The following is a 21,161-nucleotide window of genomic DNA, read 5'->3' as shown; positions in this document are numbered from 1 at the left end:
CAGGGATACCTTCCACGAGAGCAGGTGGCTTCAAGCCCTGTCCAACCTGGCCTTGAACACTGCCAGGGATGGGGCAGCCACAGCTTCTCTGGCCACCCTATGCCAGGGCCTCACCACCCTTACATCATCGAGCCCAGTCAACATCTAAGCTTGTGGAATGCTTTTTGATACAGGCCTCAAAAAGCCAGCCAGATGAGACAGGGAATAAGGAATGTACTTCTAGTGTTTTCTATTTCTGGGATGTTTTTTTTGTCAGTTAGTCAAATAAACAAGAAGGTTTTGGATACTCCAGGCTAATCAATGTTCTGGAAGTCTCTTGGAAGTTGTTTGAGTTCCTTCACTACCTTTGGTGCTATCAGATAAAGTAGGGAAAATAACAGGAATCAATAATGAAGTGGTAGATTTTAGACATATAAGTGGATGCAAATAAATGATATCACAGACTAATTTTAGAATAGAATTTAATATAGCCGGTGACAAAACCTTGTGTAATGTTCCCCGTGCCACAGGCTTACAACATTTTACAGCGTGAATGATACCCATTGTGGCACCAAACACGTGGCTGGAGCTCAGAGGATTTTGGTTTTTATAAGCTGTGGTGTTTTACAAACATCAGAGCAAAGCTTTCTGGGGTTTTATTGAGCTGAAAGGGCCAAAATCTCTTTTGCAGGTGGGTGAAAGGTATTGTACAATGTAATTTTGTGCTCTTTAGTGTTCCTTTGAAATGGGCACAGATCTATGGGTGAGTCTTTCCCTTCATTACCAATATTTGGAGGAGTCAAAACACCCTAGGGAACAGTCCTGGAACCAAAATGTTTGGCAAATACCACATAACAACCAGCACTGGATGTTCAAGCCTCCCCCGTGTGTCCCATCAGCACAGAGGAGCCATCTTCTGCCTGTGCCTAATTTAGGGCCTGATCCTATCAAATGAAGCAGGTTAATGCGAAGAAGCGAACGAGCTTGTTCCAGTTGCCTCATCTGGTGCAAGCAGAAGGTTTACGTGCTCTTGGCTTACGACATCGCCTGCAATCTCCCTGGGCCAGGAGCCTGGTGTGTAATTTTTTCCAAGTAAACAACTCTGCACTCCCAAGGTCACGGTGTAAATAATAATCAGTTGGAAATCACCTAGGTATTTTGCATATCTCCTTACTGTAGCTTGTAGAGTCTGGCCATGGAGAGGGTCTCAGCAGGGCACAGCATTTCCATTTGATGGGGACAGCATGGGGGAAGCTCTGAGTTCATCAAGAGCAAAGCTAAGAACCTTCTCTTGCTGTTGAACATGGTTTAATTCTATTAAAATGAATATTATTTGAGTATGGTTGTAAAATACATACCAAAAATGTTTGAGGGTAAAGCTTGTGAAGTGGACTCACTGAGTACCTGGATTTTGAGTAGAGCCAGAAATGAAAGGATTCATTCAGATACTGGAATTTCCCACAGACTATGAAGTTTTATTTTCCAACCCACAAGCAAAAGGAGATGGAAAGAAGAATCCTTCCCTGTCACCAAAGCACAAATCACTTTTCCCAGCAGTGCTTGCAGCAATGTTTCTAGCACAGCCCAAAGTGAGGAATGCAGTAATGACATGGTTGGGTTTGTGCTTTGTGGCACATCCAGGGCACTTTTGCTTGAGCAGTGGTGGCTGCTGGGTCCGTCACTTCTTCTGGCTCTGGGGCCAGTGGTTGCTCTGCTTGATCTGCTGGGCCTCGATGTTGGGAACCACCACGGGGCATTTCTGCTGCACGGCCTGGGAGGACCCAGCACCTCCAGAGCTGAGCTCTGGGCCTGAGTATCCCCCTGTGCTATAGCCCGATCCCCCACTATAGTGCCCTGATCCACCACCTGCCCCTGGGATGCATCTCGGTGATGCATCGTATCCGTATCCACAACCTTCTCCTGCAGTGATGCCCATTCTCTCGCTGTGGCAGCCAGATCCCCCACCTGAGCTGCCAGTGATGCTCCTGCATGGGTCCTCACTGCCATACCCTATTCCTCGCCCAGCACCATAGACAGGGACTGTCCCCCCTCCAACTCCCCAGCCAGCCCCTCCACTGTCCCCACTGGATATTACAACAGATCCATCACTGCTACATCTGTACCCCCCTGATACACTGTAGGTGGATGATGTTGGCATGGGCTCGAAGGATGAAGCTCCCCGGCTGTACATGACCGAGCCTTCCCCACCACAGAAGAAGGAGCCATGTCCCTGGATGTTTGGGAAGCCGTGGTGCGAGGAGATCTCATTGCTGTAGCCCCTGTTCCGCCGGCCGCATCTCATTCTCCCTCGGAGATAGTGATAAATCTGAAACAGGAAACAGTCATACCCCAAATCTGGACCATTTTCATTCAATTTTTGTACCATTTTCAGATGGTGTGGTCAGAAAAGTGTGTATGTGGGTGAGCATGGGACAATGCCAGGCTTCAAAATTGGGTTCTATCTAGCTGTTCTTCAAATGCAAGAGTGTTTGATTCTTACTTGCAGAGATTCTCTTTTTCTCCAGGGTGTATTTTTAGAGAAATCAAAATCTGAAATATATTCCTGTAATATGTGATAACTACCATGGTTTTCCCCACTCATCTTCATGAGCTGTAAAAACAGCGAGGATGAGCCTTGCTTCTGTTTTTAAAACATGGCAAGAATGGTGGATCCAAATATCCATGCAAGATGACATCGCTGGCTGTTTTATTGCCATCATTGCAAATCATCCCCAAAAGTCTATTACATAAGGTAATCGGCACATAGAAGCATGTAACCACTGTGAAACACAACACAGGCTTGTTGTTTTATATCAAGAATGTGCCCTGCATGTTGCAAACACCTTCAAAACTATAAAGACAAAGCAGTCACCACATGCTGGTCCAACTACAGACTCAGCTGAGTTTTCAGCCTCTTTCAGCACCATGACCTGGCTTCACCTTGCTTCCCACGGATCTGATCCACACCAAAGCCAGAAACCATACAGATCCTGAGACCCTCTCTATGGATTGTCAGGCAGCATGGATACTGCTGCAAGCACGTGTCAAGATCTCAGGTGAAGCTATCTCCTTTGAGTATGAAATAAGAAAGACCCATAAAAGAGCAGACTTACCCTTCTCAGCCATCGGAAACACATTTAGAAGCTAAAAGTCGACTGAATGAGGAACTTTAACAGACAGGAGCTCTTATATGGCATTTAACATATATGGGAAGTGAGACACACTAAGGAATGGCAAGGATTTATTTACCAAACACTGATTTCAGTGTTTGCTTTGACTCATGACATCTGATCAATATCTTTCCTTCGTACTGCTCGTTGAGTTGCATGAGGCAGTAATTGCTACTTCTGCTTAATGATCCTATTCCTGTGCTCCTGCCCTGTGCTATGGAGGACCGCTTTGAGGTGATGATGCTGGGGGAGACCAGGGGAAGTGGGTGAGAGGGTGAGTGTAGGGAAATGCTGAGCAAAAGTGTGGGGCAGAGGGTGGTGGTGGCCAGGTCCTACTCAGTGAAGGGCATGGAGGCTGGTTCAGCAGTGATAGCAGTGCTCGGGGATTGCTTAAGATAGTGATGTGTGGGTACCCATGGGAGGGGAAGACAAATGCTCAGAAGGCATCTGGTGGTACAACACAGCACATGAATGCCTCCAGCATCTCACTGGTGGCTCCAGTGGGAGATTTGCCAAGGAAGATATTTACATTCAAACCAGAAGCTCATCAGAATTTTGCAAGGGTGTTAGAGACACTCTGAGAAATCTTAGAGGCCCTGGGGAGACCTGTGGAGGTATGGATGTCCTAACACTTAAATCTACTGTGACTGGGTTACTCTAATGAGGGATTATGCCTCCAAATGCTTTCCTTCCTCATTTTTGTATTCTATGTCCTTCCTCTGGCTTGGAAACAGCAACAAGCACCAGGGAAACTGTTCTGGAGGGCTGCAGGGGACTTGTGCAGTGGCCATGCTGGTAGTGCTGCCTTGTATGATGTCCTCACTGCAGCCTGTTGTGCTCCAGCTTGAGCCCACAGCACGGCTTTTGGGCTGGATTAGGTTTTTCCAGCTCTGCTGTGGGGACAGTGAGTCCCAGCATCGGTAAAAGGCCATGTCTAGGCCACATCTGGCAGGCAGAAAGCCGTGCATGGAGGTGGTGGTGCTGCCCTTGGCATTTCAAGGCAGATTTCAAAAGCTCGGGCAAGGAGGGATTGATGGCCTGGAGACATGATTTGGGGTGTGTTGAGCTGCCTGAGGGACTTGCTGCTGGTTCTATTTCCTTCTGCCTGGCCTAGGGCTGATTTGCCTGACTCAGTGTGTTGAGACTTGCCCTCTGGGTAGAGATGTTCTGAGGTTTGCAAAGCTCAAGGGAAGGAGAATATGGCAGGGACATGGACATTGGCTTGGTGTTATTAACCACCCCCATGCAGCAAGAGCTGCTGTTGAGGGTCAGCCCTGATCCCTGCTTTTCAGGACTGAGCCTCCTGGGCTTGGTCATGTCTCCCAGCAGCACCTCATTGCTCCACAGACATGGTCATTGCATGCTGGTACCTCAGAGGACATGGAGCCATGAGCTGGGATGGAGCTTCACAGTGCTCAGGCACCAAAAGGATGTCGGATGCTGTGGTTGTTCCATGTTCTAGGCTGTGCTGTTGCACTGTCATGGAGAAGTGGGGAAAATGAAGGGCTATAAAGTGGGTGGCTTTAGAGCTGCACCAACAGCAATACACTATTGAAGTCAGCATGTTCGTTACAGAGAGGAGTAAAATGCCCTCTCTAGCTTCCAAGAACATAAGAAAAAAGAAACTTTTTGCCAAAGACACTTAAGATATTATTACATTTATTAGATATAAAATATGCTCCTTGGAAAAGCAGCAGAACCATATCAAAAGCATTTTAACAGCACCAGGCTGTTAACCCTGGACTTCACAGCACAGAGATGCACCATCAAGGGAAGAGAAGAGGAAAGGAGCAGGCAAACAGAGCCAGGTCCGGAGGTACAAAGGTGACATGGCAGAGGCAGGGCTGTTCTTGCAGACTGCCAAGGCTGCCTTCGGCTGTTACTTGTGGTATCTGGGGAGCCAGTGGCAGGACTGCTTGGTTTGATGGGACTGGATGTGGGGGACGACAATAGGGCATTTCTGCTGGGAGGACTGATAGGACCCTCCGCTGCCCCCTCCAGAGCTGATGATTGTCTGGCCTGAGGAGCCACCACTGTATCCTCCGCTGCAGCATCCAGATGAGCCTCCTCCACCACCTGAGCTGATGATGATCTGGCCAGATCCCCCACTGGATCCACCGCTGTAACCTCCTCCTATACCATAGCTTGAGGAGCCCCCACTGCAGCAGCCTCCAGAGTATCCTCCACTGCTTCCACCTCCAATGATGCTCTTTGATCCTGAATACCCACCACTGGATCCTCCACTACAGCCTCCAGAGTACCCTCCACTACCTCCACCTCCAATGATGCTCTTTGATCCTGAATACCCACCACTGGATCCTCCACTACAGCCTCCAGAGTATCCTCCACTGCTTCCACCTCCAATGATGCTCTTTGATCCTGAATACCCACCACTGGATCCTCCACTGCAGCAGCCTCCAGAGTACCCTCCACTACCTCCACCTCCAATGATGCTCTTTGATCCTGAATACCCACCACTGGATCCTCCACTACAGCCTCCAGAGTACCCTCCACTGCTTCCACCTCCAATGATGCTCTTTGATCCTGAATACCCACCACTGGCTCCTCCACTACAGCCTCCAGAGTACCCTCCACTGCTTCCACCTCCAATGATGCTCTTTGATCCTGAATACCCACCACTGGATCCTCCACTACAGCCTCCAGAGTATCCTCCACTGCTTCCACCTCCAATGATGCTCTTTGATCCTGAATACCCACCACTGGCTCCTCCACTACAGCCTCCAGAGTATCCTCCACTGCTTCCACCTCCAATGATGCTCTTTGATCCTGAATACCCACCACTGGATCCTCCACTGCAGCCTCCAGAGTACCCTCCACTGCTTCCACCTCCAATGATGCTCTTTGATCCTGAATACCCACCACTGGATCCTCCACTACAGCCTCCAGAGTAACCTCCACTGCTTCCACCTCCAATGATGCTCTTTGATCCTGAATACCCACCACTGGATCCCCCACTGCAGCATCCTCCTCCACCACCTGAGCTAACAATGATCTTCTGGCTAGATCCCCCACAGGATCCACCACCGTAGCCTCCTCCAATGCCATAGCTTGAGGAGCTTCCACTGCAGCAGGATCCACCTCCTCCACCCCCAGAGCTGATGATGATCTTGCCACCGCCGTAGCTGCCTGAGCCCCCACAGTAGGAGGAGCCCCCGCTGTGGCAGCCACTGGATTGATAGGACATTCCATGGCAGCCTCCGGAGCTCTGTCTGGAGCACATCTTTGAGCAGGGACCCTGCAAGAAACAGTGCTGTCAGAAAGGAGCACCTTGGAGATGCTGCTGAACCTTCATAGCAAACCAGAGATGGAGCAGTAACCAGGAAATACCCCATCTTCCCCTTCTTCTGCAGTCCTATGAGACTGGCAGCTCCATAAACTCCCTCACCCTTGTTAGGCAGCAGGGAAGACCTCAAATGAAAAGCACCCATGGCCTGGTCTGCAGATCACAACAGGTATGGAAATACTCTTCAGGCAGGGAGATTGAAAGCACTTCTAGAGATCTGCACATGTGCTCTGACATGTTGAGAGCCAGCAGTCTAAAAGGTTTAGTCCCACTCTAGATCCTTCTGGATGTCCAGACTGCTAAAACTCACAGCAGCTGAAAATTCAACCCTTAGAATGTTAGCTACAACTCCCTTTTGCAGGGAGTCCAGTCCAGTTGGCACACCAAATTGGTCTGGATGAACCCCATCCAATGTTGAGCCAGGATGGTTCCCTCATTCAAAGCATGCTCAAAGACCAACTGGTGGAGCAGCCTCTTTGCATTGGGATCAAAAGTTTTCCATATCAATGGGCTTACCTTGAGTGCAAATGGAAATGTGTGCAAGGCTCCGTTGCAGGTGAATGAAGAGCCTTGGGATAGGTGAGCTTTTATATCAATACATTAAGCTCTTAAGGGAAGTGAGACACCCTATGGAATGCTGATAGATTTATTTATGAGCCTGGCTTTAGATACCTCCTTCTTTGACTCACTTGAAGCATATAGGTGCTGACGAAGGAGATGTATCAATCATGTTCTTCATCGCTGTTGATAATTCTACTCAATGATTCATTTTCAGGAGTCTAGCTCCGAAACTTAGGGTCAAACATCTTCTGGGGGTCCTCTTTGGTGGCTCCCCAATGCATTGCTGCGAGGCTGTAGCTTTTTGGGTACTCAGTAGGGTGGAGACAAAGCAGATGCTGAAGGATGGAGGCTGAAGTGAGTTAGGCTTGGAGTGTGATGGAAGGACAAAGGTAAAGGATGTTACAGAGTAGGGTCCCAGGGATTTCGGGGGGAAAGAGGGTTTCTTCAAAAACTGGAAAGATGGGGAGCTAGGTGGGGAGCAGGCCTGTGTCCAGTCCCTTAGGAAAGGCAACTATGTGGTCAACAGGCCAGAGCTACAACCTGTAATGGGCAGTGCACTGCTTTGGAGCACTTCAGCCCAAATCCATTTCAGAGGGCCCCATGAGGGTTGCAAAGACGTGGTGGCCACTTCCCTTCACCATTTTGGGTCCCCAGGGTGAATTCTGCTGTTGGATTGAGCAGAGATTATCCGTGTTCAGCCCCAGCTTCCCGGAGTCCCAATCACCCCTTTCTTTGCAAAGGTGCATTTGAAGGCCATCAAGACCCTACCCTTGAACTCTAGAACATTCAACATCTCTTCTGTCTCAGCAAGACCTATTTTCTGAGGGTCCTGCTTCATGCCTGGGGCTGGGGAGGTATCTAGGTCTTTTGCTTGTTGGAGAATGACAGTTTGTGAGAGTTATTGCAGTGCTGGCTGCTGTATTTGCAGCAGCTTCACCCTGTCACTGCGTCACGCGTGCTTAAAGGTTGACAATAACATCCACCCTCAATGGAGACTGAGTAGAGGAAAGAATAATTGGGGGGTTTTAGTCAAGCAGATGCATGACAGCAGCAGCAGACAGCCCAGCCCTGTCACAATGGAAATGATGGTGAGCATGGATGCAACTCCATTGGTATGGGGACGGGACCATCAACACCAGGAACATGGGTTCAAGGGGCTTCCTTCATTTTGCTTTGGACTCCCTCCAGTGGCCTTAGCTCCACTCTCATCACCAATGGGAAATTGAAGGTCTCAGTGCAACTCTGGCTCTAACCTGTGAAATCAATCTGGGCGTTGTGCTACAGCATCACAACACCTTGATCCCTTCCGTGACTTCACCCTGTAGGGACTTGCACAAAGGGGCACCTAGGATTTACAGCTCATTGGGATCCAGGGTGTGAGGGAAGGCTGTGGAAGCTTTTGCCAAGGGTGGTGAGAAGTGGTCATGCAAATGCTGCTGTGTAGAGACCCCAGGGCTGAACCCTGCAGGGACTGGAAACATGGGACCTGTAGGGGACACGTGTAGTGCTTGCCACACATGGAGGAAGGTGGTTGGAACCAGAGCTGCTGGAGAGGTCAACATTGCCACCACTTCCCCTAGGATAAAGAGGAAGAGTTTTGGGTGAAGGCAAGGATGAATGCAAGAGGATTTGTGGTGGAGGCTGCCTCAAATGTGGGCCATGCTGCCTGTTTTCTGATGCTGTCTGGGCTCTTTTCAGCCCTATAGACCAGTCACCCTCAGGGTGGGCAGACCGGTCAAATTGCCTTTCAGTCTCACCATTGCAAACACCACAATGGGTAGTGCCTTGATGGGCATTGCTATGAGAGAAATAAAACCTTACCCAGCTCCTACAGCTTCCCAGCAGCTTCCTTCATGCAGAACAATGCCAACACTGATAGAATGGGACGTGGTAAAGTACTTGTGTAAGAAGAGCTCTCTAGCTCCAAAAAGCAGAAATTGTTCAGTCAACTCAAGTGACTTGAGATCCCTCAAGTGTTTGGATCCCTTAGTTTTGTTTCCTACCTACCAGTTGGATGTGTAAGATGGATAAAAACATCCACTTAGCTCAAAATGTCCTGAATGGAAGACTGTCATCACATGTATCCTGAAGAGGAACTCCTGCTGACCTCAGCACAAATGCTACTGAATGTTGCCTACCATAATTAATGGTTGTCTTGTGACAGATCTAGAGCAATGGGGCCAATGAAACCCAACTGTATTTCCAAAGGGTGCTATCGTCTGCCCTGGCAACTCCTGCAGTGAAACCCAGAGCCTGTGATCTGCTTCCTTCTCTGGGCAGGGGAACCAAGGTGGAGGCATTTCCCAGGTTAAAGTTGGAGCCTTTATTTGCCAGAGGGACAACAGTCATCTGCTTAAGAAACAGGGTTTTTCCCAAGCAAGACCTGTTCGGAACCCTCTGCTCCAGCACTCAGGTTGAAGAACATTTCACAGAGGAAAGTATTTGATGTGTTATTCACTTTCTGAAAGTAAACATGGGACTGACAAAGGATGAAAGCAACCGTGAAAAACCAGTTCTCTTAGTACACAGTAATCTTTATTTGCCTTCCTATGAATGGGACAGAAGATCCATGTGAGAGGTCACAGCACAGGGGTGTAGCATCAAGGGAAGACAAGGGGAGAGGACATGCAGGGAGGAAACAGGCAGATATGGAAGACAAAGGCAGCGATGTTCTTGATGACAACAGGGCTTCTGTGCCTGTTACTTCTGCTGGCTGGAGGGCCAGTGGCAGGACTGCTTGGTTTGATGGGACTGGATGTGGGGGATGACAATAGGGCATTTCTGCTGGGAGGACTGGTAGGAGCCTCCGCTGCCCCCTCCAGAGCTGATGACGATTGTCTGGCCTGAGGAACCACCACTGCCACCACTGGATCCTCCACTGCAGCATCCAGAGGAACCGCCACCACTTCCACCTCCAATGATGATCGTGCCTCCTGAAGACCCTCCACTGGATCCCCCACTGCAGCAGCCTCCAGATGAGCCTCCTCCTCCACCACCTGAGCTAATAATGATCTTCTGTCCAGATCCCCCACTGGATCCCCCACTGTAGCCTCCTCCCATGCCATAGCTTGAGGAGCCCCCACTGCAGCATCCAGAGGAACCTCCACTGCTTCCACCTCCAATGGTGCTCTTTGATCCTGAATACCCACCACTGGATCCCCCACTATAGCCTCCAGAGGATCCCCCACTACCTCCACCTACAATGATGATTCCGCCTCCTGAAGACCCACCACTGGATCCCCCACTGCAGCATCCAGAGGATCCCCCACTACCTCCTCCACTTCCAATGATGCTCTTTGATCCTGAATACCCACCACTGGATTCTCCACTATAGCCTCCAGAGGATCCCCCACTACCTCCACCTACAATGATAATACCGCCTCCTGAAGAAGACCCACCACTGGATCCCCCACTGCAGCAGCCTCCAGATGAGCCTCCACTGCCTCCTCCACCTCCAATGATGCTCTTTGATCCTGAATACCCACCACTGGATCCTCCACTATAGCCTCCTGAGTATCCTCCACTGCTTCCACCTCCAGTGATGCTCTTTGATCCTGAATACCCACCACTGGATCCTCCACTATAGCCTCCAGAGTATCCTCCACTGCTTCCACCTCCAATGATGCTCTTTGATCCTGAATACCCACCACTGGATCCTCCACTATAGCCTCCAGAGTATCCTCCACTGCTTCCACCTCCAATGATGCTCTTTGATCCTGAATACCCACCACTGGATCCTCCACTGCAGCCTCCAGAGGATCCCCCACTACCTCCACCTACAATGATGATAGTGCCTCCCGAAGACCCACCACTGGATCCCCCACTGCAGCATCCAGAGGAACCTCCACTACCTCCACCTCCAATGATGCTCTTTGATCCTGAAGACCCACCACTGGATCCTCCGCCCGTGCTGGATCCTCCACTACAACATCCAGAGGAACCGCCGCCACCACCTCCACCTCCAATGATGATCTTGCCCCCTGTAGACCCACCACTGGATCCCCCACTGCAGCAGCCTCCAGATGAGCCTCCTCCTCCACCTCCTGAGCTAACAATGATCTTCTGGCCAGATCCCCCACTGGATCCACCACCGTAGCCTCCTCCAATGCCATAGCTTGAGGAGCCCCCACTGCAGCAGGAGCCTCCTCCTCCACCCCCAGAGCTGATGATGATCTTGCCGGAGCCCCCGCTGCTTCCTGAGCTGGAGCCCCCACAGCAGGAGGAGCCGCCGCTGTGGCACCCGCTGGACTGGGAGGACACCCCATGGCAGCCTCCGGAGCTCTGTCTGGAGCACATCTTTGAGCAAGGACCCTGCAAGGAGCAACACGTTTTTACTCAGGAGCAGCCATTGTCATCAGGAGAATATTCCCCAGCCAGAAGGACCCATTCACATCCCAACAACAACCTCCAGAACCAATGAACTTCCATTCGTGTAAGCAAGAGGTGTTCCATAGATCCCAGACTCACATAAAGCTTTATGCCAACAGATTATCATGTTGCTGGTTACTCAACCCATTATTTATAGAGTCCTTTATCCGATGGCTGTTCCATCTCCATCTCTATACTAACAAAACACATCACTGAGTAGCATGGGATGATCCTGAACCTTCTTGTCCTTCAAGCCACCACCCATCAGATGCACTTTACCAAAGCATTTATGTATTGCAAGCATGAAAGTAAGCGAAGATCCATTCCCTTTGGCAGAAATAGACTTACCCTTCTTGGTCTGGCAATGTGCACAGGGCAAAGCTGAGCGAATGAAGCACTGAGAGATCCATCAACTTTTATACCCTTTCTCGTTTTCCCAGGCGGGAAGTGAGGCATGTAAAGGAATGGTGATAGCTTTATTTACCAAACAAAGTGTCCTCCTTCAGCCCACTTGTCCTGACTCATGGAATCAGATCAATCCTTCTCTAGTGCATCACTTCCTAGGCTACCTGCAGTTTTGCTGCAGGTATCATGTGAGCTCCGCTCCCGTGGTTGACGCTCTTGGTAGGATCGTGGGACTCCAGCTAAGAGATGTTGCTGGGGTAGTGGTGGACAGCATAAGGGGCTGTGGTTATTGTGTGTAGAGACTATGGAGATGCCACAGGGTACGAAGAAGGCTGCACTGGGTAGGAGTGCTGATGCTGGGGCAGCAAAGGGATCTCACATGCCTGGACTTTCCCACTACACCAATGAAGTGTTGACCGTGAGTTTTGTTTGAGTGCACCACTATGGACAATACAGAGGTCAAGCAGTCTTTATAGTGCCTCTGGGACCTTAGGTGTTGCCTGCTTTAGAAAGGAGTTGAAATGCTGCAGGTAGAGGGTAAAGATACGTTGTTCACCCTCTATATCAGTATCTTGATGGATATTAACCAAAAGGATGAATTCATCCCAGTTTGGGAGATAGCTTTGGTGTTTCTGAGGAAGCAGCAAGATCTAAGGATGCTCTGTGCTCCTGCTGTCATCCTGAGAGCCTCTAAAATGTGGCCGATGGCTTCAATGGTCCTGGGTGAGCTCTGGGTGTAGGGATGTTCAACAGCATCGCTCCCACCTCCTTGAAGGTGCTTTCTGTTAGCACTGTGCAGGCAGCGGTGGTGTTTGTACAGTTCCCAGTTACTGGTATTTTAGCACCCTATGACTTTCCATAAGGAAATCCCGGGAATTCATCTGTTCCAGTGGCAGCACTGGCTGAAGGAGCTCATCTGGACACCTGCATCCCTGGAGTACCCAAGGATGAAAGGAGAGAGGGTAAAGGGACATATTAAATGTTAAGCTCTTTTACCTGCTATAGGTGTGGGTCACTTCTGTTTCTTCTGGGACACTTCCAGGCATCTGTCATCTGCCTCACGTAGAACAGTTCAGGCAGAGAAGGTTTATTTTCCTTTCCCTGATAATTGCCAGAATAAACCACATCAAAGAAATCACTTCCCATAGGGAAACACCCTCTGAAGACTCATACCTGGAGCTGTGTTTTATTCCTGTGGGAATGCGGACATCCCTAGTTACTCAGGCTTAGCATCTTAGCCCTTGGAAGGGGCTTTCTGAAGCCCTGTCCCTGCTGCTGGCTCAACCACGGGTTCAGAGCTGGAATAAGGGTTGGAGACACCCCTCATTTCTCCTCCACTGCTACTTGGTGCAGCTGTGAGCACCAAGAGCTCCTGCACCATGCACATGCAAGGGCTTCAGCTTCACACACATAATAGTACCTTGCAATCCTTTGTACTGGAGTTTTTGCATTTTTTTCTCTCCTAACTCATTTAAAACTCCTTTGGCATTGCATGATGAGAGGCCCCTTGGAGCACTGTGTTCAGTTCTGGTGTCCTCAGCGTAAGAAGGACATGGAGCTGTTGGAGCAAGACCGGAGGAAACCGTGGGGATAATCAGGGGCTGTCTCCTGTATGGATCCAGGTGGAGAACACTGGGGCTGTTCAGTCTGGAGAAGAGAAGCTGAGACCTCAAAGCAGCTTCCAGTGTCTAAAGGGGGCCCTAGGGAGAGGGACTCTCTTCATCAGACACTGTACTGACAGGACAGGGGGTGATGGGTTCAAACTGAAACGGGGAATTCAGGATAGATTTGAAGAAGTTCTTTACTGTGAGAGTGGTGAGGTGCTGGCACAGGTTGTCCAAAGGAGTGGTAAATGCTCCACCTCTGGCATTGTTCAAGGCCAGGTGGACAGAGCTTTGGATGACATGGTTTAGTGTGAGATGTCCCTGTCCATGGCAGGCGGTTGGAACTGGTTGATCTCAAGGTCTTTTCCAACCCAGGCCATTTTATGATTCTTTGACATTTTGATGAGGTAGGGAGACTGTTTAACTTTGTGGTACCTTATCTCATGGGCACAAGTCAGGATGACCTGAGAATATTTAGTGAATCCAGCATCTCTTCTACAGGTGGGTTTCAATGCACTTGTGCTCTGTAGCTTTATTACAACAGCATTGACTCAGAATAAAGGCATAATAATGTCAATAACAAAAGTGTAAAGCAAAATCCAACCAGTCAGACACCAAAGCTCTCTAGAACTGCAAGTTTTATTGTTTTGTGCAAGCACTAGAAGATTGAGGCAGAGAACAGCCATCTGAAACCACCCTGGTTGGAGGTTATTGAGACATGACACCAAAAGTTCTGGTCAGATGGAAACTGCACAGGAAAATCCCAAGAAAGAGGAGAAAGGAATAATGCAAATCTTCTTTAATTTAATAGAGAAAGAAATGTCAGGCACATTTGTATCTTGGGTTTTCTGGGTCCAAGAGTCCCTTCTGCAGACACTACTTGTGTTTAGTCTGCGGTGGCCAGGAGATCGGCTGGGTCTGTTGTTGGATGGACATACCTCCAGAACTGGATGAACCACCTCCACCGCTACCTCCTCCTGAGCTACCTCCCCCAATGATGCAGATGGATCCTTGACCCTGGTGGCCTGAACCACCACCACCACCACCACCTCCTCCTCCGATGCTGCCACCTCCAATGCATATTGGGCCTTGGCCCTGGTGGCTAGAACCACCACCTCCTCCTCCTCCACCTCCACCAATACAGATGGGACCCTGACTTTGGTGACCTGAACCACCACCACCACCACCTCCTCCTCCTATACTGCCACCTCCAATGCAGATGGGACCTTGGCTTTGGTGGCCTGAGCCACCACCTCCTCCTCCACCACCTCCAATGCAGATGGGACCTTGGCTTTGGTGGCTGGAACCGCCACCTCCTCCTCCTCCACCTCCAATGCAGATGGGACCTTGGCTTTGGTGGCTGGAACCGCCACCTCCTCCTCCTCCACCTCCAATGCAGATGGGACCTTGGCTTTGGTGGCCGGAACCGCCACCTCCTCCTCCTCCACCTCCAATGCAGATGGGACCTTGGCTTTGGTGGCTGGAACCGCCACCTCCTCCTCCTCCACCTCCAATGCAGATGGGACCTTGGCTTTGGTGGCTGGAACCGCCACCTCCTCCTCCTCCACCTCCAATGCAGATGGGACCTTGGCTTTGGTGGCTAGAACCGCCACCTCCTCCTCCTCCACCTCCAATGCAGATGGGACCTTGGCTTTGGTGGCCTGAACCACCACCTCCACCACCACCACCTCCACCAATACAGATGGGACCTTCACTTTGGTGGCTGGAGCCACCTCCTCCTCCACTACCTCCACCAATGATGCAGATGGAACCTTGGCCCTGATGGCCAGAACCACCTCCTCCACCACCACCACCACCACCACTGCTTCCTCCACTAATACAGATAGGACCCTGACTTTGGTGACCTGAACCACCACCTCCACCACCACCACCTCCACCAATACAGATGGGGCCTTGGCTTTGGTGGCTGGAACCACCTCCTCCTCCACCGCCACCTCCGCCAATGATGCAGATGGGACCTTGGCCCTGATGGCTAGACCCACCTCCTCCACCACCACCACCACCACTGCTTCCTCCACCAATGCAAATGGGGCCTTGGCTTTGGTGACCTGAACCACCACCTCCACCACTACCACCTCCACCAATGCAGATGGGGCCTTGGCTTTGGTGGCTGGAACCACCTCCTCCTCCAGCACCACCTCCTCCAGTGATGCAGATGGGACCTTGGCCCTGGTGGCTGGAACCACCTCCGCCACCACCACTGCTTCCTCCACCAATACATATGGGACCTTGGCTTTGATGACCTGAACTACCACCTCCTCCTCCTCCCCCTCCTATGCTGCCACCTCCAATGCAGATGGGCACATGACTCTGGTGGCTGGAACCACCACCTCCTCCTCCTCCACCTCCACCTCCACTAATACAGATGGGACCTTGACTCTGGTGGCCTGACCCACCACCGCCTCCTCCACCACCACCTCCTCCTCCACCACCACCACCTCCTCCTCCTCCAATAATGCAGATGTGTCCTTGTTCCTGGTGGCCTGAACTACCACCACCTCCTCCACCTCCGCTGCCACCACCGATGGATCCTTGGCTCTGGTGGCCTGAACCTCCTCCTCCTCCGAAGGGGGATGACGATATGTGGGTCTGGTAAATAGCACCACCACCTCCACCGTAGCCACTGCTGCCTCCTCCATGGCAAGATGATCCTTGGCTCTGGTATCCTTGAGATCCTCCTCCACCACTGCCGTGGCATGAACCTCCTCCTCCACCACTGCCATGGCATGAACCTCCTCCACCACCACCGCCATGGCATCCACCAGACTCAGAGATCCCTTGTCCGTCACCCTTCTGTTGATGGGAACCCATTGTCACCAGTGTCTGGGAGTCCTGCCAAAGAAAGAAAAACCAAGGCTTAGCAAATGCAGGGAGAGAAAAGGTTGTGTTACTGAGCTTCCCCACTCTCTTCCAATGGCAGGTCAATATATGAAGATGTCTTCTGCTTCCTTTTTGCTCCCCACCCTTTGCTTCCATATCCCTTGATCAGGTCTTCTACCAGACCTCCTCTATCCATATCTAAATGGCCTTTTCTTTCTAGAGCAGATGCAACCACAATCATTCCTTAATAATCCCTTCTTGCAGCAAGTTGTGGCAATGCCACTGCGAGCGGTACATAAGGCTGTGGTACACCAGAATTACCCTTATCCAAATGTGGTTTGGGAAGTTTGAAAGGGCAATAATGCTCATGGAATTAATATTCCGTGGCATACAAGAAACAAAGAACATGGCTCATCATTTGCATAACAGTAACTTCATTGCACTTTGAAATTCTTTAATCTTGGTTTCAACAGAGCACTTGGTTTCATTTCTTCTTAAAAATGACAAGAGGAACATCCAGTGAAAAATATACCAGCAATATAAACCCAGAAGTAGCTGCAGAAAGCTGCAGAATGCCCTAGGTCACCACTTGCAAGGGCTTGATTGGTGCCTGTACCCAAGGTTGAGACCTACAAGGGTGCTGTGAAGTCTGAGCACTTCTTTGGCACTTAACCCCCACCATGTCCTTGTCTGCTCTATTCAGCAGGTCAGGTGCCCAAACATGCCAGAGGAAAAAATGGTTCCTCCAAGAATAAAGGTGGTCAAAAGAGAGCCTTTTCCAGTTTAGATAAAGGGCTGGAAAATGAGGATAGACTCCCATTTGGTATTTCAGTTCCTTTGTTTGTCACTTTTTGCTGAGTACTTGCAAAAATTCCTTTTTCTTGGGATTTATATTCCAAGAGTATTTAGGAGCTGCCTGTTTACAGTGGTACCACATGGCATTGGGCCCAGAGAAATAAAGGGGTTCCAAAGACCATGTTTTCTATGTCTCAGCTTCCCTTTCCTATGTGATCACATAATTGCACAGACTGAATCATTAGGAAATAAAAGGACCATAAATAAGGAGGAATTTTTGTGTTAGGAGACCCCAAAGCCTATTTACTCCCACCTTTTCCAGGTTAGCATTCCAAAGCTAATCAGCCAAGACAGTTTTCATCAGCAGCATGAAACAACTTACCGTGTCCCACGGCACGAACGGGTGGAAAGAAGTCAAATGGAGTGAGGAAACCTGGTGTGCAGGAACTTTTATATAGTATCTAGTCCTCCTCTTGGAAAGAAACAATGATTGATTTATTTACTAGCCAAACCCAACCACAACTACCCACTTCCTTGGCACAATCTTGGGCTTGTCATTTCAGATTGGTATCTCCCTTCCACCACCTCTTTTGTTTTCAGCTGTATTAAAGTCACTGGATGGCCCCACCTACTCCTAGTAAAGAGAAGAAATGGGGAAAAGCAACATGCTCAAGGAGTTTCAGAAGAAACAAGTGATTTAATTTCACATCCCCCTTACAGAGGGGTCCAACATTCCAGAAAGGAAACATGGGGGGGGGGGGGGGGGAAGGAACTTTTGTCTTTATAATTAGATAATTTATCTCTCATTCTAGAAAATGTTTCTGAACACCCAGACGTGGCTCTGGCATATTATTATCTTGTGTTGTAACTGGCAGATTAGTAGGAGTATTATATGTTTCTAATGACACCCACATTATTGCCAGGGGCTGTAGGGACACACATTGGACTCTGCTCTGATGAGTTTAAGCTCCCTGAAAGACAACACATACCTATACAGACAGAAGCTGAAGTGATGCAAATCTGGGAGGCTCCAGGTGATTTAGAGCCTTGTAGGATCTGACCTGCAGAGAAATGTAGGAAATAAACCTTAAAGGCCAGAGTGGTCTTCATGGAGATGTGCCGTGGTGTAAGAGCAGCTGGGATGGGACTTTGAGCTTTCCATTTTTGACCACAGTGGCCTGCAGAGACCTCAGCACAAGAGCAGAGGGACCATTTGTCCTCCCTGACAGTTAGGGCAGTGAGCAAGGGCATGGCCACCACATTCCCACTTCATGGGTATCATCCATCCACACTGTGCAGGCTGGGAGAGCTGTCTTTGCCCTTGGGGGGGGGTGAACGGGACTAACTTCAGTAGCATTTCCCAGTGGTTTTGCTTAGATTGTGCCTACCATGGCCAGTGTACTTGGCCAGCTTACATACTTTTGGCACTAAAGAAAGGCCAAAAGCTATTTTCTTGCTATGTTCACTGGTAGTTACACACGTAACAGCTATGAGAGATGCTCGGATGCTCTGGGCATTGACCGCATTGCCATAAGCAGAGTGAATATGACATGATGGAAAAGGAGAAGTTTGAGGAAAAATCAGGACAATACTGGGAGTTTTATATCCAGTGGACAGATAAATATACAACAGACTCTCTTTAAACCTCTCAGGAGCATGTAAGAATAGGCCCTTCTTGCTGAAAGAGCATAACAGATATGCAGACTGCACGCAGTGTTTTGATAGATTTACTCAATGGGTTAAGAGACAAAAAGGGTTATCTTTGCCATTCTCCTCTTGAAGCACCTCATCCCTTAACTGTAAGGGTTGTAGTGGAATTGAGAGATAGCATGGTTTGTGTTGGAAGGGGCCTGAAGATCACCCAGTTCCAATCCCCTGCCATGGGCAGGGACACCTTCCACTAGACCAGGTTGCTCCAAGCCTCATCCAACCTGGCCTTGAACATTGCCAGGGATGGGGCAGCCACTGAAGTGGCAGTGCTGGAAGGATATTCCACTCAAATATAGCTGATTGTGGCAACAGTAGTTGGTGTTATTATTGCTTCGTGGCAGAGTAGGCTGTGCCACTGGTAGTCTGCTAAGTGCCACCTTCCCTGCTTTGCCAGTGTGCATTTCCTGCCCTGGAGCATGAAACCTGCTCAGCCTTATTTCACCTTTGAGCTTCTGCCTCTCAGATGAAGCTCTGTCGGAAGTGTCACCATGGGAAGAAGGAGGCATCACCAGTAGTGGTGTAGGTGTGGTGTAGGACAAGAGACCCTCCCCCAGGTGCTCTGTTGAAGGTTCTCAACTGAAAGGGATTTCATGGGACAGCTTCAGGGCCTTTAAGAGCCCCCCCAAAATATTTCTGTTAGAAAAACCTTTGGAAGTCTATCAGCAAGCCTGAGGTTCCACAGACTTGTAAGAACATGTGATTTCCAAAGCCATATTCTGGGTAGAAGAATACCCATATCACTAGTATGTTTTCTTTTATGCTTTATCCCAGCAAGCAGACAGTAGCTCTATGATGTATAAAGCAATGAAATTGGTCAGCAGGCTGCAACCTTGCCGAGGAACCAAGTGACTGACACAAATTATCCCCCTATAATTACTGATTTTTATGAAAGTCTTGCCCAAACACTGTTCAGCCAAAAGAAGCCCGGGAGATGCCATGCCTTAGTATTTGGTATCCCTGTGTCACTCCCAAGTGATCCTGCACAAGGTACTCATACACATCTGGCTGCTTGAGAATATATGTATGAGTAGCCAAGTGGGTAGAGCCAAATAAAGTTAAATATAATAAGCATAGGAAGGTCTGGTGCAGTATTTCCTACAATAGGGCTGCTATTTTACATCTAGAAACACTCAGATGGGACCATGAAACTTAATGTGATGGAGACACAATCACATCTAATGTCAAAACCCCTCTGTGATATGCCTGGACCAGAAACGTAAGTAGGGCAGGGAAGGCAGATGTCAAGGGATTCACTGTTTGTCTGAAAACCAAATGAAGGGCTGTGATTGCAGCATATACTTAGCATATCTAGAACACCTTGTTTATCTCTGCTATTAAGATCAAGGGCACTCAGGATGCAGTAGTAAGAGGTTTAACATGTTCTGGCACATAAAAGATGAGTCCTGGGATTTTAGGTACGTGTGCTCAGGAGTGGGGCATAACAAAACCTGATTTGGTTGTTCTAGATGAGGTTTGTTAGCTTGGCTGGGTCAGATTTACACAGAGGTGCTGGCACAGGATGCTCCTTTGTAAAGGCCTCATTGCAAACAAACAGCAAAACAATAGTGTTTGCAATCTGTGAAGAAGCAGCAAGAAAATCAGATTTTGAAACCATATTCCTGCATTTCAACAGCAAAGTGAAATGCTCACATTAATTGGAATTAGCTTTACATCCAGTCTCAGTCCTGGCTGAGCTAACTAAGGTCTTTCATCTGTTAAGTATAAGGAGTGTTTTACTTCCAACCAACTGCTCCTGAAGATCCCTTTCCCTAGGAATGTAAATGGGAGTTTCTGTACTGAAGAGCGGAAATCAGAGCAAGCACAATTATGTCCTGATTTTATGCACAGGGGGGAGAGATTTGGGAAAGGCTCAAACCCCAGAATTTCAACCAGAGCTTTCGAATCTCAGCTGAATGCCCCATCCCCAGATAAATCCCTCCTTAATGAAGGGAAATCACATTGCAGAGGCAAAGCTCCCCAGCATTTGGGGGGCAGAGCTGTTTTTAAGCAATTTAGTGCAGGTGTCCCCAAAGAACACTGTGTGCAGTGGGTATTTTGATTCACTCTGAACACAGGCTGTAGCTACCAAAGCTCTATCAGTAGGGTGGAGTATAATTGCCACAGAGGCATACGTGTTCTCGTGATGCCTTTGCTTGACACCTCCTGATTATATCCTCTGTGTGGGTTATGAGAGAGGCGTGATCCTCACATCCGTCCTGAATGCAAGAAGGCCATGCTCCTGCTGGATGACAGGTAGCAGATGGGCTGGATGTTGCTGTGACCAAGGCACGCTGGAGACCTACCCAGTTTCTGAAGCCTTCAGATTACTTTCTGTTTAATTCTCTGTGCTTTTTGCACATTGCAGGCTGGTGGGTAAGGGTAAGGAGGGAAATGTATGTAGCTGGTGGGGTGGAGGATTGTCTT

At 49.3% G+C, this 21,161-nt stretch overlaps 2 protein-coding genes across 2 annotated transcripts; both read right to left on the bottom strand.

Moving 5' to 3' along the window:
• Window positions 1-1,657: 1,657 nt before the first annotated feature.
• Window positions 1,658-2,365, bottom strand: LOC133262922 (loricrin-like). The gene has a single exon (XM_061442433.1). It carries the CDS (start codon window positions 2,363-2,365, stop codon window positions 1,658-1,660), a length of 708 nt encoding a protein of 235 aa, XP_061298417.1.
• Window positions 2,366-4,240: 1,875 nt separating this feature from the next.
• Window positions 4,241-6,390, bottom strand: LOC133262888 (loricrin-like). The gene is made up of 3 exons (XM_061442398.1): window positions 6,285-6,390; window positions 5,051-6,251; window positions 4,241-4,259 (listed from the first exon to the last, which is right to left on the bottom strand). The coding sequence occupies exons 1-3, from the start codon at window positions 6,388-6,390 to the stop codon at window positions 4,241-4,243; spliced, it is 1,326 nt and encodes a 441-aa protein (XP_061298382.1).
• Window positions 6,391-21,161: the final 14,771 nt, after the last annotated feature.

Source organism: Pezoporus flaviventris, unplaced genomic scaffold, assembly GCF_033815535.1.
Source record: "Pezoporus flaviventris isolate CSIRO_AGI_PZ_B2104156 unplaced genomic scaffold, CSIRO_AGI_Pfla_v1 ptg000225l, whole genome shotgun sequence".
Taxonomy (NCBI): Eukaryota; Metazoa; Chordata; class Aves; order Psittaciformes; family Psittacidae; genus Pezoporus; species Pezoporus flaviventris.
This window is presented reverse-complemented; position numbering and strand designations above follow the sequence as displayed.